Raw genomic sequence first — 14,719 nt, 5'->3', positions numbered from 1 at the left:
AGATAGAATTTGATATGTCACCCTCCTTTCTAGACTGCCTTCGCCTTTTTGGCATACATAACAGCAAGAGGATTGATTTCCTCCGTGTATTGACAGTACATTGTACAGTACTTGCAAGGAGGTTAAAGAAAGTGATTCTTTAACCTCCTTGGTACTTGTTAGAACAGCGAAGCATTAACACGTTATTTGAGCTTATGTCACAGAAGACAGAACAGTGCATCTGAAGATAGATTGTAGCAATGGTATCAATATTGGCTTATGAAAATGTTAATGTTGGACGGAAACGTGTGCCTGACCACCAAACAAGACTTGATATGCAAAGGTACATGTGCTGATTCTGAGACCTGCTAGGTGGCACTGTGTATACATTTAGATTTTTTTATGACTTAAGACAAGCTATGAGCAAGCCTCTCTGCAGTTATAAAATTTGCACACAAGCATTCATATACCATTTCACTTGTATGAAGGTTCAACTTTTACCAACTTTGATGGCTAGGAACTTGCAATTGAGTATCTTCTAGCCATGAAAATACATGCAAAATATACATCTCCAAAAAACACAGCATATTTACATTTTATGCTCTTGAGTATTTTATCAATGAATAGCCCATGTACAAAATTCAAAATACCTCACAGCAAATTCCTCACAATGGCACTTTGTTTAAAGATGATATTTTATATCTAAAATATGGATACTCTGACAGTAGGTACATTATCTGTAAGATTTTAACATTTTACAGGCTATCTATATATACAATACATCCTTGCTTCATTTACTATGGTCACCCCTGCAGACCATTTACTGACTTCAAGTGTTCCAATCTCTGTACATTAAAAAATGCAGCAGTCAAAATTTCTTCTTGTTCAAAATCCTGTACAATTTACCTGACCAACATCAAGCAGCATAAACATGAACTGCTATTTGATATGTTACTTTTTACACTCGATGACATATAACTCATCACCATTCTCACACTTGGATGCCAAAAGCAGGCTTGGTACCATTGCAAGAAGGTATATTCTGGACCAACAAGAAACCATAGAAGTTAAGTAGAAATCTTTCCCCCAATTCAGAAGTGAAGATGGAAGTAAGCAGAAACCACAAAATTTTGAGTTCAAAATCAGAAACTAAGACAGTCTCAGATTAGATAATATCAACTCTCATAATTCCACCAGGTTCCTTAATACTGCCACATATAAGAAAATAAATGTTTAGAGGCCTTTTCAAGATTGAACACCTGCATATCTGACGTGTCTACTTCAGGATTACTGGTGCTATATTGGTACATCTCTTTAAATCAGCTTAAATTCATGTTTTCTCATGTGATGGTGTCACGGCATCCGGTGGAATTATGAGAATTGAAGTTAAATGACATTACACATTAAAAGTCTTTACATAATCAGAGGTAGAACTAACCAGTGGTTAAAATGGCCAAACGGATAACATTCTGGACTTCTATGTTAAAACTTGGTTAAAAAATATCAAGTAAAAGCCTCTTAAAACATTTCAGTAATAAAACACAACAACTTGTTATAAAACAATAGCAACATGATCCTAGTATACTTAAGTTCAAGTGACAACAGGGGCATCCTTGAACATCCTAGGACAACATTAACTCTTAACATCAGGATTGTTACAGGGAAAGTTCCCGGTGGTCCAGTCATGATCTTGGTACCATGCCTGTACAACTGCTTGCTCCTCCCACCCTAGGACTGTTAGTGATGAACTTAGAAGCCTGCGCCCCGCCGGTCAATGGAGGGCAGCTGATAGTGGCCAAACACATTCTTGGTAGGCAGCTGGTGATTCTGCAGAGGTACAAAAAAGGGTCTTAGGAAAACCAGAGATTGTGTAGATAAACTAACAAGCTTGTGGGTCAAAATGGCAGGTTTTATTCAGACTTTTATTCATACATTTATCCTTACTTGTGTTCCTGAAAAAGGAATGGCATTTACTTACCATACGCATGTATATTTAGCTAGATGTCCCTTCTCTGTTTATTTTTGTCTCTGCAACTATCGAAATACTCAGCTATGATATTCGAAAGTAGCTTTGATCACAATTAGATCATCTTTGATGTCATTTCCTTTCAGCTCAAATTTGTCTCAATACTCTTTAACTGCTGATACAACATGATGTGACCTGGTTCATGCTGCATTTCTGGTACATTCAAGAAATTACATTCTGCATCTCAATCTGCTGTGGTTAACAGTCTGAAAGGCTGAACGGTGGCTAAGAAAGAAGCAGGAAAAGGAAACATGCTGTCAGCATGCTGAATGTAAGCTCACCTTAGGTTTCCTGGCCTTCTGCTGTGGATGGGAGCTCATGATGGCAGGGAGCATTGTTGACGTTGATGTGGAGGTGGCACCAGGGACAGGCAGTTTGGGCACGATGGAGTGGGTGGGGAAGGAACTGTTAGGGAAGGTTGTGCTGTGGATGGACAGGGCGTTACTCTGGGGGACTTTGGGCAACATGAAGCCAGTCTGGTGGTTGGCCTGCTGGGCTTCTAGTCTCCTGTTTCTCCTCTGTAAGGAAACGGGATGGGGAATCAGTAAGGCAGAGACAAGTCAAATTATCATCTGGTTAGTGGTTAACAAGACCAATGTTATCTTGGTGCATGTATGAGATAAATGATGTTTAAAAAAAAAAATTCACTTCAAAATCTCAAAATGGAAGAAAAAGAGATAAAAGATTGTGTTATTTTAAAACAACATCAGATTGTTGGAATTCATGTTAATTGTACAAAATTTGAAGCAGGACGAAAAATATAAAGTTATGTATTCCTAGTATAATCAGTTAAAGTAGGTTGAAATGGCTGGGTTTTTAGAATTGTCAGATGGTCTGCTTTTAACCAAATGTGTTTTGTTAGAGCCTCTAGTCAGTGACAATTTTGGCACTCCTAGGGAATCAAAATGTTAGGTACTTCACAATCCATTTCTGGCCTTAGCAAGCAATTGCAATGTTAGTGGTGAATACTGATGAGGCCCTACTCTGGGGTGTATACAACTTGCCATAAGGTTTGGAAGATGACGGTAACTGACCCGTCTTCGCTGCTGAGCAAGCTGCTCCGTTCTGGTTGTCGTGTCCGAAATTCTAGAGATTTCTGTTCTACCGGACCCCGGTCTGTCGCCGCCTGCCTTGTCAGCATTCTTAGCACGGTTTTCCACCTTCTGCAGGGCTGCTTGTCTCTTCTCAGCTTCCCTACAGGACAAGAAATTACAAGTATTAATCGAAGCGTAACAATAGTAGCTATTCGGAAGCCCCTTTGGCACCTTGGCTATTGTGTCTTTCCCTTAGTAATAATCATGACATTTTCTCCTTCCACAGCTGATCCCCATTTTGTTCCTGATGATATTAGTCTCCATAGGCTTTTACACCTAGGTCATTAAATCTCTGTGTGGCCTGAATACCAGGCTTGCTGATATAAGTGCTGTACCAGGGATTATAACCTTGATCACCTTCTCCTATGTGTATATAGGCTGCCTTTAAGGGAAAGCTTCTGTTGGGTCAGAAGGGTAAAACCTAATAACATGGCACCACATAACCTGACTGCAGCTCAGCTGATCTCCAAGTTTGAAAGCAGCATTAGGCACTACTAGGTATTACCATAAATGCAGAAATGTTTGCGGTGGTTTTCGCAGTGGTTGCTTCACCACAAACTCAAAACCACCAAACTCAAAACCTCCACAAAAATTTTTGTTCTCTGTTCTGTCCACCTATTCCCCTGTCCATGCCCTACATGTATGTACTATACCCTTTATTTTGTTTAATATTATCATGCTTTGGAGATGTCTGTTTCTAACAAAGCTTAAATTTAACACAAACCGTTCGATTGGTGACATTTGATCACATATCAGTACTACTGAAAGCGACTGTTCTGCCCAGTTGCTAGCAGGTGGTTTCTGACTGGGGGTCTGTAAAGGCAATGGTACAGTCATATACTGTATATGACTAGCACTATTGTGGATTCAAAACCACTGTGAACACTCCATTTTCTCTTTGGCGCAAAATTAGATTCCTGCAAAAGCAAACTGAAATGCATTTACAGTATGTAAGCTTGGTCTGAATGTATGTATTTGTACGCCCTGTTTTGTTATTTATGTTGGATATCCAAATCACATGCACATACATGTACAGCAATCAAAATTGATTTGGTAAAATGTATAGTCAGACCAACATCATAGTCAGGCTATACCAACTGGTGAAATCATAACTGATTAAAACCTATAGTAAAAATCTATCCTAGACCTTTTTTGTGAAGTTTGTTCAAAAGATATGTTTACTCTAAACCATTAGATTTTATTTGGTATCATGCTAGTTGAGACTATCACAAATACAGTTGTTTCACTGAAGTTGTGAATCAGATATTGTGGGTTTTAAAAAGCTCATGTTAAACGAATAACAAGCTAACAGATGAGCACGGCATATATGTGGAAAGATGATTGGCCCATGGGGGATACCATGGAACACACATCCGTGACACATGGAGCACTGAAGCTAATGTGGCATGACATTTCCTTCCTTATATTAGACCATAGAATGCACAAGATATAATCACACATTAAGATTACTGATTGTCATAGTGCCTTTTCTGTGTTATGATACCTGATGGATGTTCCTCACAATTCCCAAAACTGCACGAACCCAGAAAACCTTCTTCCTCAGTCAGAGCCACTCAGTTATGGAACAACCTTCCACTCGAAACCCAAACAGCTACCACATTATCATCCTTCAAAACTAGGGGTGGGTACCGGTACAGAAAATTCAGGTCCAGGTCCGGTTCAGGTCCAAAGGATGAGGTCCAGGTCCGGACCTGAACCTGGACCTGATCTAGTATTTGAAAACTTGTGAATCGACTGTACTCACAACAGTGGTCTGTTTCACTACAAAGAAATCTGTTTTGTGGAGTATTCGACTCAAACTGGCGTTCCAAAATCCTACAAGGCTAATAGCCTCTGTGCGATTGACGGCAAACTTTCTTAGAAATGACTATAAACTTTACTCTACTTCGCTCCTGTTATTTTTGCCCTGCCGCGCAGCGGCAAGGCCTTCCGCTGGATTTCTTCCATGGTTCAATCAAGGAGCTTTTATCAGATAAAAGCTCCTTGGTTCAATGGATGGACCTGTTAACCCAGCCCTTCCAAAGCCCCTTCCTAAGGCCATTCTTTCCTTGCCGAGTTTCATGGCTTAGTTAGACAATGGTACATTCCAGGCGAGTATTAAAACTCTCTTATAGACGCATGTTACTGTATGTGGTCCAGCGTAATAAATCTACGCTTTAACTCACCATGTTTATATAAAGATCACAAATTGCATCAGAAGGAACTTATTTTGTATTCAAAAATAATGCATATTCATTGTGGGTCCAAACGTTTTACAAAACCTGTTTAATGTGCCAATAATTCATCTGACATACATTATGATAATGAGGTAAATTTCCAATATCCCCCTAGTACACTCGGGGATTTTTGCTGCATTTCCTACTGAAGTTGCTAGGTGTCGCTCTTTGCACATAGCAGTTCAGTTCAGTTCAGTTCATCCTCGTAACAGGTGCAGATAGCAACAATATCAACTAGGGGGCTAGTAGCCAGGTAAGTACATTTAGTCCTTTTAAAGACATTTGTGACTATGAATGTCCTTGATAGAGCTTGTATTGTCTGAAAGAAGATTTGGGACTGGATTGGCACCTGGAGAAGTCACCAAAGCTTTCCGTATGTAGGAACTTTGGTGGGAGGGGGGCGACATGTGGAACTCGGGATTTTTTAAGCGTAGAATCTAGTCTAACTTACCAAAATAACATAAAATACGCGGCAAGGCACAGCTTTTTTTAAAAGCATTTCTTGTTTTTCGACTGGTAAGCGCCAAAAAGGGTGAATGCCTGATCAAGTAACCTGTTCATTATCTAATAGGTTCAACATCCGGTCCAGCTGACTTTTTCAGGTCCGGTTTTTCTGGACCGGTCCAATAAGAAAAACCGGTTTTGTACCGGTACACTGTACCGGTACCCACCCCTATTCAAAACCAAAGCCTGGCTCTCCCTCGGAGATCCATTCTCTGTGAACTAATGTGATTATTCCATGTGTACAGATATAAATGTATATGATGTGAATTTGTAACCGTTTTGCTTATACAATGTAAGTTAATGCTAGTGATTTATATTAACAATGTTTATTGCAGCAAATTGTATTTGTAACATGTAACATGTATAACTTCTCTCCCTGGGTTAGCCCTTGGCAATAGCCAGTATGGCTAGTTGGGCAGCCCTGCTGGCTGTATGTATACAGCAGAACAAATAAATAAATAAAATGGATATGCCTCACAAAAAGCAACATTTAACAAGAGTTCAAAGATATTACATATTAAAGTTTATAGTGTTATTTGATATCACATATTAAAGTTTATAGTGATATTTGATATCACATATTAAAGTTTATAGTGTTATTTGATTGTATTTTATTAATTATGGTGTACAAATACATTTTGTAACCTTTGGATTAACATTACATGTGTCCATTGATCCCTTCCTGTCATTCTTTAGTGAATGTGTCTAGCATATGGAAAATATGTATCTGTGAAAACATGTAATCAAACATCAAAATAACACCTCCTTGTGAATATGTAGCCTGCTCCTCTGACCCAATGACTTGGAATGTCTGCCATGTCTGATAAATGAGTAGTTGCACCGGCTCTGAACTCTCCTTTCTGTAATTCCCACAAGTCTGACCTTTGGGGTGACACCATCTTCCCACTCAATTCCTTACACTCTGCTACTATTGTATCCAGAAACTATGAACAACAACACAAACATCCAGACACAATGTAAAACGTTCATACACAGAGGCAATAATCTTCAGACCTATTCTGTTCAGGATTGTACAAAATATACCTGTAAAGCAGTAAAGCAGTCAATCTTACACTTATAAGGCAGATGCCTGAAGCTCTTTTTATGTGTACACTGGGTACATTTGTACCTCTCACACCTAGCTTCCTACCTCTATAGGAAATTTAGTTACTATGGGAAAACAGTGGGTGACTTACCGCTTATTTCACAAGGTCATGAGAGAAATAACAAGACTAACTCCACGGCCCAGATTGGCTGTTTCCGTTAGCGCTTCCCCACGATATGCAGAGTTAATAAGGTTGATCTTGAAGCCTATCAAGCCCAGGATGACTATCTTAAAAGATCCAATCATAACTCAATAATGAACAAACTTCTTAACAGAATATGGAGGTTTAGGAACAGAATAGAAGCTATGTCACAGTCATTTTGTTTGCAGTGGTTTTATGATTTTAAAAAATCCCATAAGCATTTCTGTTTACATGTACCGGTAGCTGGCTTTCATTTATGATTTCATTTATGTGGGCCATGTTGAGTACAAAATTGAATACGGTCCCCTCACTTAGTGTCAGCAAATGGCAATGATACTGTAACGTTACTTTTATTATAACTGAATGTGAATAAATCATGTATGGACACAGCTGCACTATGATATGAATTCTGTGTTCTCGTTTCTTCCTTTTTCTATATCTTCTAATGTATCATTTTCACTTTTACGGGTCCATGAGGATTGACGACTAACCTGAATAAAGATGGATGATACCATTTAAGAATCTCATATCATTTGTCTTGGATTGAATACACTATTACTGGAATAGTGTGTAGCTGCTGTCAAGCATGCAACAGGTGGAATGCAAAAAGATTGCTGTACAAATTAGCCTTGAAATGGACAGGTTACTGTTCTTGGCAATACCTGTAACATCTTTTGTTATAAAAGCTGATTCCAAAGCTACAAAAACCTGAGATTTGACATCATTTACCAGATGAAAAACAAAAACACATTGATAACATAAAAAAAAAAAACAATGAACATTAATGACAAAAGCTGAAAAGAAATCTGAAATGTCTTCCCACTTACATTTCTTGTCTGTCTACACAGAAGACCAGGTTAATCGGTGTGGCCATCTTCTTTGCGACTCGAACTGAAATGCTAATATCTGTGCCCACATACAAATCTACGTCAGATTCTCTGTCTCATGCAGCCTGGAATGTTCCTCCTATCAAGGCGTCCCCACCAGCCAGCTAACACACCGTAACGTCTGCCCTTGCATCTGCCTCCGCCTTTATTACTGGCTGTCAGCCTATTCATGCCTCTGATTGGTAGTGAGGAGGTCTCAGCAGCATTACGCCTGACTTGTTTGAAATGCTTCCCAGTCCCTAGATGTGGCGCATGACTCTTCTTCCTTTCATGCAATTAATATGTATTGTCCCCAGGCTGGCAGGCTGTTAACACAGGATCGTCCTGCCAGTGTGTTGTTCACGTATTTTAGTATCCTAATCATCTTAGCATATACCGGATACACTAAGGATAAAAAAAGCCAGTAAGATCTTTTCTGGTTTAAAGGTATCACCAAGGTACTAACTCAATAGTCATCTCTTCCAGATGACATTACCTACAAACTAAGCCTTACTGTGACAAAAAGCCCAGCACGTACACACATGTACCTTTTATCTGTCTGAGTCTCTTCAAATTTTTGTAGATTCAGATACTGGGGGGCATCAAATATTAATTTTTTTATCCTGTTTGAAACTCTTGTATACAAGGCAATGTAATGCTACAGTATGATTATCAACTCTTTTAGAAAGTGCTTTCCATATAGAGCACTTTACCAGTTAATCAATTTTAGGAAGACTGGTCTAAATTCTAGAAATGTACATCTACAAAATGTGCAGGACCATGGATGCATCAGACATCAATTATAACAATTATGGTAATGACAAAGTAAAGACCACTTTCCATTTTGCTTCCACTTCAGAATGGCTCTTTGTTGTAAAGTATCATCCCTACTGTGTCATCTAGTGTGTTGACATTGGATCATCAGAATAAAGGATGGGACAAATGTGAAGTGTTCTGACATGTAATGTGAATGTCTTACACTAGTTACAGTGGCATAGAACAGACAGTCTGCAGGTAGTGCATCATAAGTTAATCAATGTTTGCCTTTCAAGAACCTAGCATTCTGAGAAAGTATTGAAGTCATAGTCATACTAACAACTCATGTATTTGACCAGATATACAACCTTGTTAACACACCAAGGCAGCCCTTCATAATAGCCACGGCTAGTTGGGCGGCCTTGGCTGACTGTAATATCAGCCAAACGAATAAATGAATAAAGAACAAAGTCTTGAAGACTTTTGATCATTTCTGAACCTGTAAAATTAATCCAGCCCACTCTCTAATGTGGATGGATATGTATTCTTGTTGAAAGGGATATGTCTGACAACTGACACAAGGAATCCCAAACTGACTGCCAAACTGACACTGCTGTTCTTCTTTCTGGGATAAATTGCTCTGATCAAGGTTCTGTTCTGTCTTTGCATGAAAGCATCACTAACGTTTGAAATCTTGCTGGGCGAGAAATCAAAGACTTCACCAGCCGGGGTGTTTTTACCCTGCCTTGAGGGAACTATCCTTTGTCAATGCTGATATTGGTTAGACCCATAAAGAGATTACCGGTACAGAAGAAACTAGCGTTGCCCATGGACACAGGAAAGCAGATTCCATGTTGTGCAAAACTGAATAAATATATTATATGGCAAAGATGTCCCAGAAATGACCTCTTTCAGAGTACGTATTTGGATTTAAAATAATATATCTACATTGGATCCAAGCTATTCAACACCATAAAGTACTGGGTGCTACATGTGTACTGCAGCAGATACAATCTACCAATAAGCCAATTAAAAGAGGCATACCTCATATCCTTGAAGTATGGATGCCTGAGAGCCTGCTTGGCTGTTATTCTCTCGTCGGGATCGTATGTGCACATCTGGTATATCAAGTCTATAGACTCGGGCGAGGCATGTGGAAGCAGCTTGTTTATCCCTGAGCCTTTCTTTGGGGGGAAATTGAAGTTCATCCCTCTTGTTTTGCTGCATCAACAGAAGTTGAAAATATGTGTCAAAGGAAATATAGTCTGTTTTGTGCATCACAACAATATAGAGAGAAAACAATTAATATTCTCTCAATCACAATAACAGGAACCTAAAAACTATACCATTATCAAATAAATCAATAGATTATCCCTGAAATGAGAATGTTGTTTTTTACAGCATACTTACTTCCTAAGCTTGTTGAGCACGGACTGATCAGGTGTTCCCATGATATCATGGATTTTTGCTATCTGGTCCACCTCATTAGAGCCCGGAAACAGGGGATGCAAGCTGCAACAAAACAGGTATCTTAGTTTGAACTCATGGAGGGACATGATACCATATGTGTAGGGCTCTTGTTAACTGTTCTTGAATAGATCATTTGAACTTGTCTTTGGTATTACTACATGTAAGGCAGCCTGTTTAAGACTGATTATATGGAGGTCGGATAAGACTTGCCAAAGCGCTTAATAATATACATGTACACAGAAACTAAGGTTTTATCTTGATGGAAGAGTGGAGTACATTTCAAATTAAATTTCTTATTTACTGTTTTAGTTGTGTTTGGAACATTTAATGATTTGTTTGTACCTCATAATCTCAAAGAAGACACAGCCTGCGCTCCACAGGTCCATCTTATAGCTGTAGTACCCGTCTGTCAACAGGCATTCAGGAGCTCGGTACCTGCAAAAAATGGCCACTCTTAACTTCGCTGGAAAGAAATCCTACTTGATGTTTATGTACTGAGGGGTCCCAGAATTTCCATTCCAACCACTGGCCAAGGTAAATCAAATATCCTTAGCTTCATATGTTCAAAATGGGGCACTCAAAAGATTTAGATTTATGTGCTTTTAGCTAGAATAGCAGAGACTACAAGTGCCTCACTATCCATATGACTATACCTCCAGCAATCATTGTACATTAAGGTCAGCCGGGTCAACACTGAATGGCAGTCATACCACCATACTGCCCTTCAGTCATATCATTCATAAGCACTCGCAATTCAGACAATGTGAGGAGCCCCAGTGTTATACAAGGTCATATGACACAACATGATGTACATATCTGTTGGTCCTGTGCACATCAAATATCTAGAATCCTGGATAAATTTATTTACATGTATTACTATGTTTTTAACCTTCTAAAATTTTACAATGTTTACCAGATAGGGATGAAATTTTCCGTATTTGCATCTTTCTTCATTTTAAACAAGAACATGGATCAACGGATGGCAGTTCAGCACCATGTATGTAAGGTTGGATATAAAAACTTTCCCTCCTTCTTTTTCAACTCAGTACTTCAATGTACATGTATGTCTCTCAGATGTCTTTTATCATCAGAATTATAATTTTATACCACATCAATTCCAAATTGGCAAGGCACATACTAAACTGCCTATTCTAATATAATACGTTTTCATAGCGCACAACATCAGAATCATGCTTTTTGTCATTGTTAAGAAACTTGGTGCTCTGCTGATAAATGTTAGCAATAGACTTAATCTTTGATGTGAATATGTAAATGTCTCCCAGCTTTGTAGCCAAATGGTCAATGAAACTAGTATATACTTGATAGCCAAACAAGTGCCAGAAATCAGGCAGCAGCCTGTCTGGCTGACATTTAAATAAGCCTCTAAATTATAGACAATACAATGTTTTGAAAGAGCCACAAGAACATATTGATTGAACCACAAGCATGTCTCAGTGCTGTCAATTAGCCATGATTATATATTTATAGATGTCACAATGAAACAAGGAGTTGGTTGTCTCCATGGAGTATGCATGTCATGGGAATATGCAGCAGTTCAATAACCTGAATGATACAGAACCGTGGTTAGCACATAGGTCTTTTGGCACGAAGGTCTCCTCTTTTTCTTTTCAAGCATACATATGCATGCCAGATATGATTAGTTTGCTTGGGGACATCCTGTGTTATTGTCACATGTACATGTAAATGTAGCATGCTAATCAAAATTGCCTAGAAATATTCTACCAATGCCATTCAGGACCTTTTTTTTATCTCAAACCAGATCATGAAATTGTTGTTCAGTCACTTTAGTGCTCTTTTACCAGCCATTATTTGACAATATCAAGGTAAGTGTATGTGTGTGTGACTCACCATCTAGTTGAGATGTATTCTGTGTATGGCTGTTTGGAGTACACACTTCTACAGGATCCAAAGTCTGCTAATTTTAATAGATCATCCTGAAGGAGAGGAAGAAACATAACCCAGTGTTAGAGGCAATGCTTCACAAATTACATCAAAAATGGAGAAGGGAGTAAAAGACTGGAGATAGAGGAAGATGATATAAACACAAGAGGAGAGAATGAAGTGGAGAAAGTCACAGAAAAAGAATGCATGCAGATTAGCAGCGCTGGAAGTTATATGACACAAGGTAATCCTTTAGGGGAAGATGTGCAAAGACAATGTACAGTAGAAGTATTCTGTCTTTTTATGTAACATGGCACTGGTGATGTGGGCAATAAAATCTCTCTGAGAAATTTATTTTCAGCATTTCTCATTCTGGACCACAACCAAGCAGAAAATAGGTAATCATCTTCAATTGAAGAATCTATAAACACAATCCAATCATGACAACCATGAATGGCTTCATCAGGTTGGGAAGTCAAAGGATAATGGAGAATTCCTCCCACACATCAACAGCTTTTGAGATGACGAACATTCAGCACAGCTTGCAAGCTACCAGCAAATCTGCAAGCTTTAGAATTCATATTTTTCTTGGGATCATTTGGTATGATAATTTTCCTTTTAAGATTTGTTAGTTTGTCAACAGGGACAGTATCACTACTATACTGAGATTAGTCGTGTTTCAAGGTACAATGTAATACCACATGTGAAAGGAGTGTTTGAAAAAAGGGAACGTAGTGACAGCTATTGAGGACTTACATTTTTCATAAATGGCAGTAATATTTGTCAGTCGCTTCAGTGATATCATTTGTTTGTCATGCATTACAACAATGCCTCCTAGTAGCTTAAAGATGAAATGCAATGTTCAACTTACCATTTCAAGGACACTATTTTCCTAATTCTACTTTTGTCAGTATTTCTGCATGCTAGCATCTAACAGCTTGAGTTAATATTTTGTTTAAATAGGCCACACATATTTAGTTTGTTACTTGGCTGACCACCTTACTACCTTTGAAACACTTTCACTAGAAAATGAAATTCTTTTGACATAATAACTGCCTTGACCTCTAGGGCTAGATCAGTTATACAGCAGGTAGGTTGCTTGAAGTACATGTATGTCAAAAGTTTGATACTTGATACAGCAACATTTTTGGAATTACTAGTGGTCTCACTCTGTAAAATCATTTGGAGTCATTTACTTTCCAGGTTACCATCATAAGTATGGAACTGCCAACATTTTTGACTCCTTGTTTTTTTATTACATAGTAAGCTTTTCATTTTCTCTTCACATGACTCCAGCATTTTTAGTAAAAAATCCAAAAAGCGGCATACTAAATTGATGTGGCCTACTTCTCCTGCATATAGCTAATGCAGTTAGAAGCAGTCTGTATATATACAGTACTCCGCTACTAATCTAGCCTACTCTATATTCCACTAATCTAATCTAGTGCTACTCATCTACTGCTCTTGACTTCCCTAACTAGATGCCCACATGGCTTCACCATGACTTGTAGAGTTAGGCAGAGGGAACTGAGAGTTGAGTGTATACCTGAGGAACCCCATCCCTTCTGCGACTCAGCTGTCACATGAAAGACAAGGTTAAGACAAAAGTCAACGTCTACAAGCTTTCTGAAAGCCTGAGAATGAGTTGACAATGTAGGCTTAATCACAAGCACAACAGAAAGTACTGCAAGCATGCACTGTGTTAGTCATGCATATGGCAGTGGAGTGCAGCCCTGTCAGATTGTCTTCTTTATATCTTGGTGACAATTATGCTTCTTGTGGTGTGCTTGATTGCATGCTATCTGGTTTATTTTATGGTTATTACTTATGAGCAGTGCATTGTGGAAAAGGTCTAGCTTCTGTCATAAGAGCCACACAAGGGAAAAGTGAAAGTGCAAATTTTAAGTCTCTTTCAGGAATATTGGTCAGGAGATGAATAATGGCAATCTTAAGTGCACTTTAAAATGCCTTACTAATTTTCCTTAACTAGATCAAATAGGTGTTAAGACCATTGCGCCTATACTTGTGTATATAGTAAATTGTACCAGCAGCAAATTACATGCATTTGTAATACCTCATAAGTTGGTCATTGCCATCTATACATAGACCTTGGCAAGGATATTTTAGATAACAGAACAGCTTCGAACCTCTATTTTATGAACATTTGCTTCATTATCTGACAGGTAGAATATACTGATTTTTCACATTCTATCACAAGTTCAGAAGATAAATCTGATTGCTGGCATTCACAAGTTAAGGATCCCTCATCTGGATCCACATGACACCAGTAATTATCCAATTTTACAGCAACACCTGGGAAATTCTCAAAACTGAAAGTGTTTATCAATCTTATAAACATACTACATATAACAACATACAATACTTACCCTAACTAGAATATTTTCTGGCTTCACATCTCTATGAGAAATGCCATTTCTGAAACAGATAGAAGAAATGTTATTTGAAAGAATTGATGTATAATATAAGCAGTGTCACCTCAAATATCAATGCAAATTTTCTTCTTTGCCTGATTCAATTAGATAGGACATATGTGGTTTGAGAATTATCAGTAATACATGTACACTTACCTATGCATATGGTCTAGTGATTTGCACAATTGGTACATGTAGTTCTTGAC

The 14,719-nt window shown here is 38.4% G+C and overlaps 1 protein-coding gene across 1 annotated transcript in view; it reads right to left on the bottom strand.

The window, feature by feature from the left end:
* Positions 1 to 518: 518 nt before the first annotated feature.
* The window catches only part of LOC118413249 (MAPK/MAK/MRK overlapping kinase-like), a gene marked incomplete in the record, with an annotated part of 30,327 nt that continues 16,126 nt past the window's right edge, over positions 519 to 14,719 (bottom strand). The window contains 10 exon segments of the mRNA XM_035816495.1: positions 519 to 1,806; positions 2,287 to 2,523; positions 3,040 to 3,199; positions 9,754 to 9,930; positions 10,120 to 10,221; positions 10,522 to 10,614; positions 12,049 to 12,134; positions 13,628 to 13,657; positions 14,469 to 14,517; positions 14,670 to 14,719. Coding sequence (XP_035672388.1) covers positions 1,729 to 1,806; positions 2,287 to 2,523; positions 3,040 to 3,199; positions 9,754 to 9,930; positions 10,120 to 10,221; positions 10,522 to 10,614; positions 12,049 to 12,134; positions 13,628 to 13,657; positions 14,469 to 14,517; positions 14,670 to 14,719 — 1,062 coding nt within the window.

This window comes from Branchiostoma floridae, chromosome 1 (assembly GCF_000003815.2).
Source record: "Branchiostoma floridae strain S238N-H82 chromosome 1, Bfl_VNyyK, whole genome shotgun sequence".
Classification (NCBI taxonomy): domain Eukaryota; kingdom Metazoa; phylum Chordata; class Leptocardii; order Amphioxiformes; family Branchiostomatidae; genus Branchiostoma; species Branchiostoma floridae.
The sequence above is the reverse complement of the archived record's forward strand: the minus strand, read 5'-3'. Positions and strand labels throughout refer to the sequence as shown.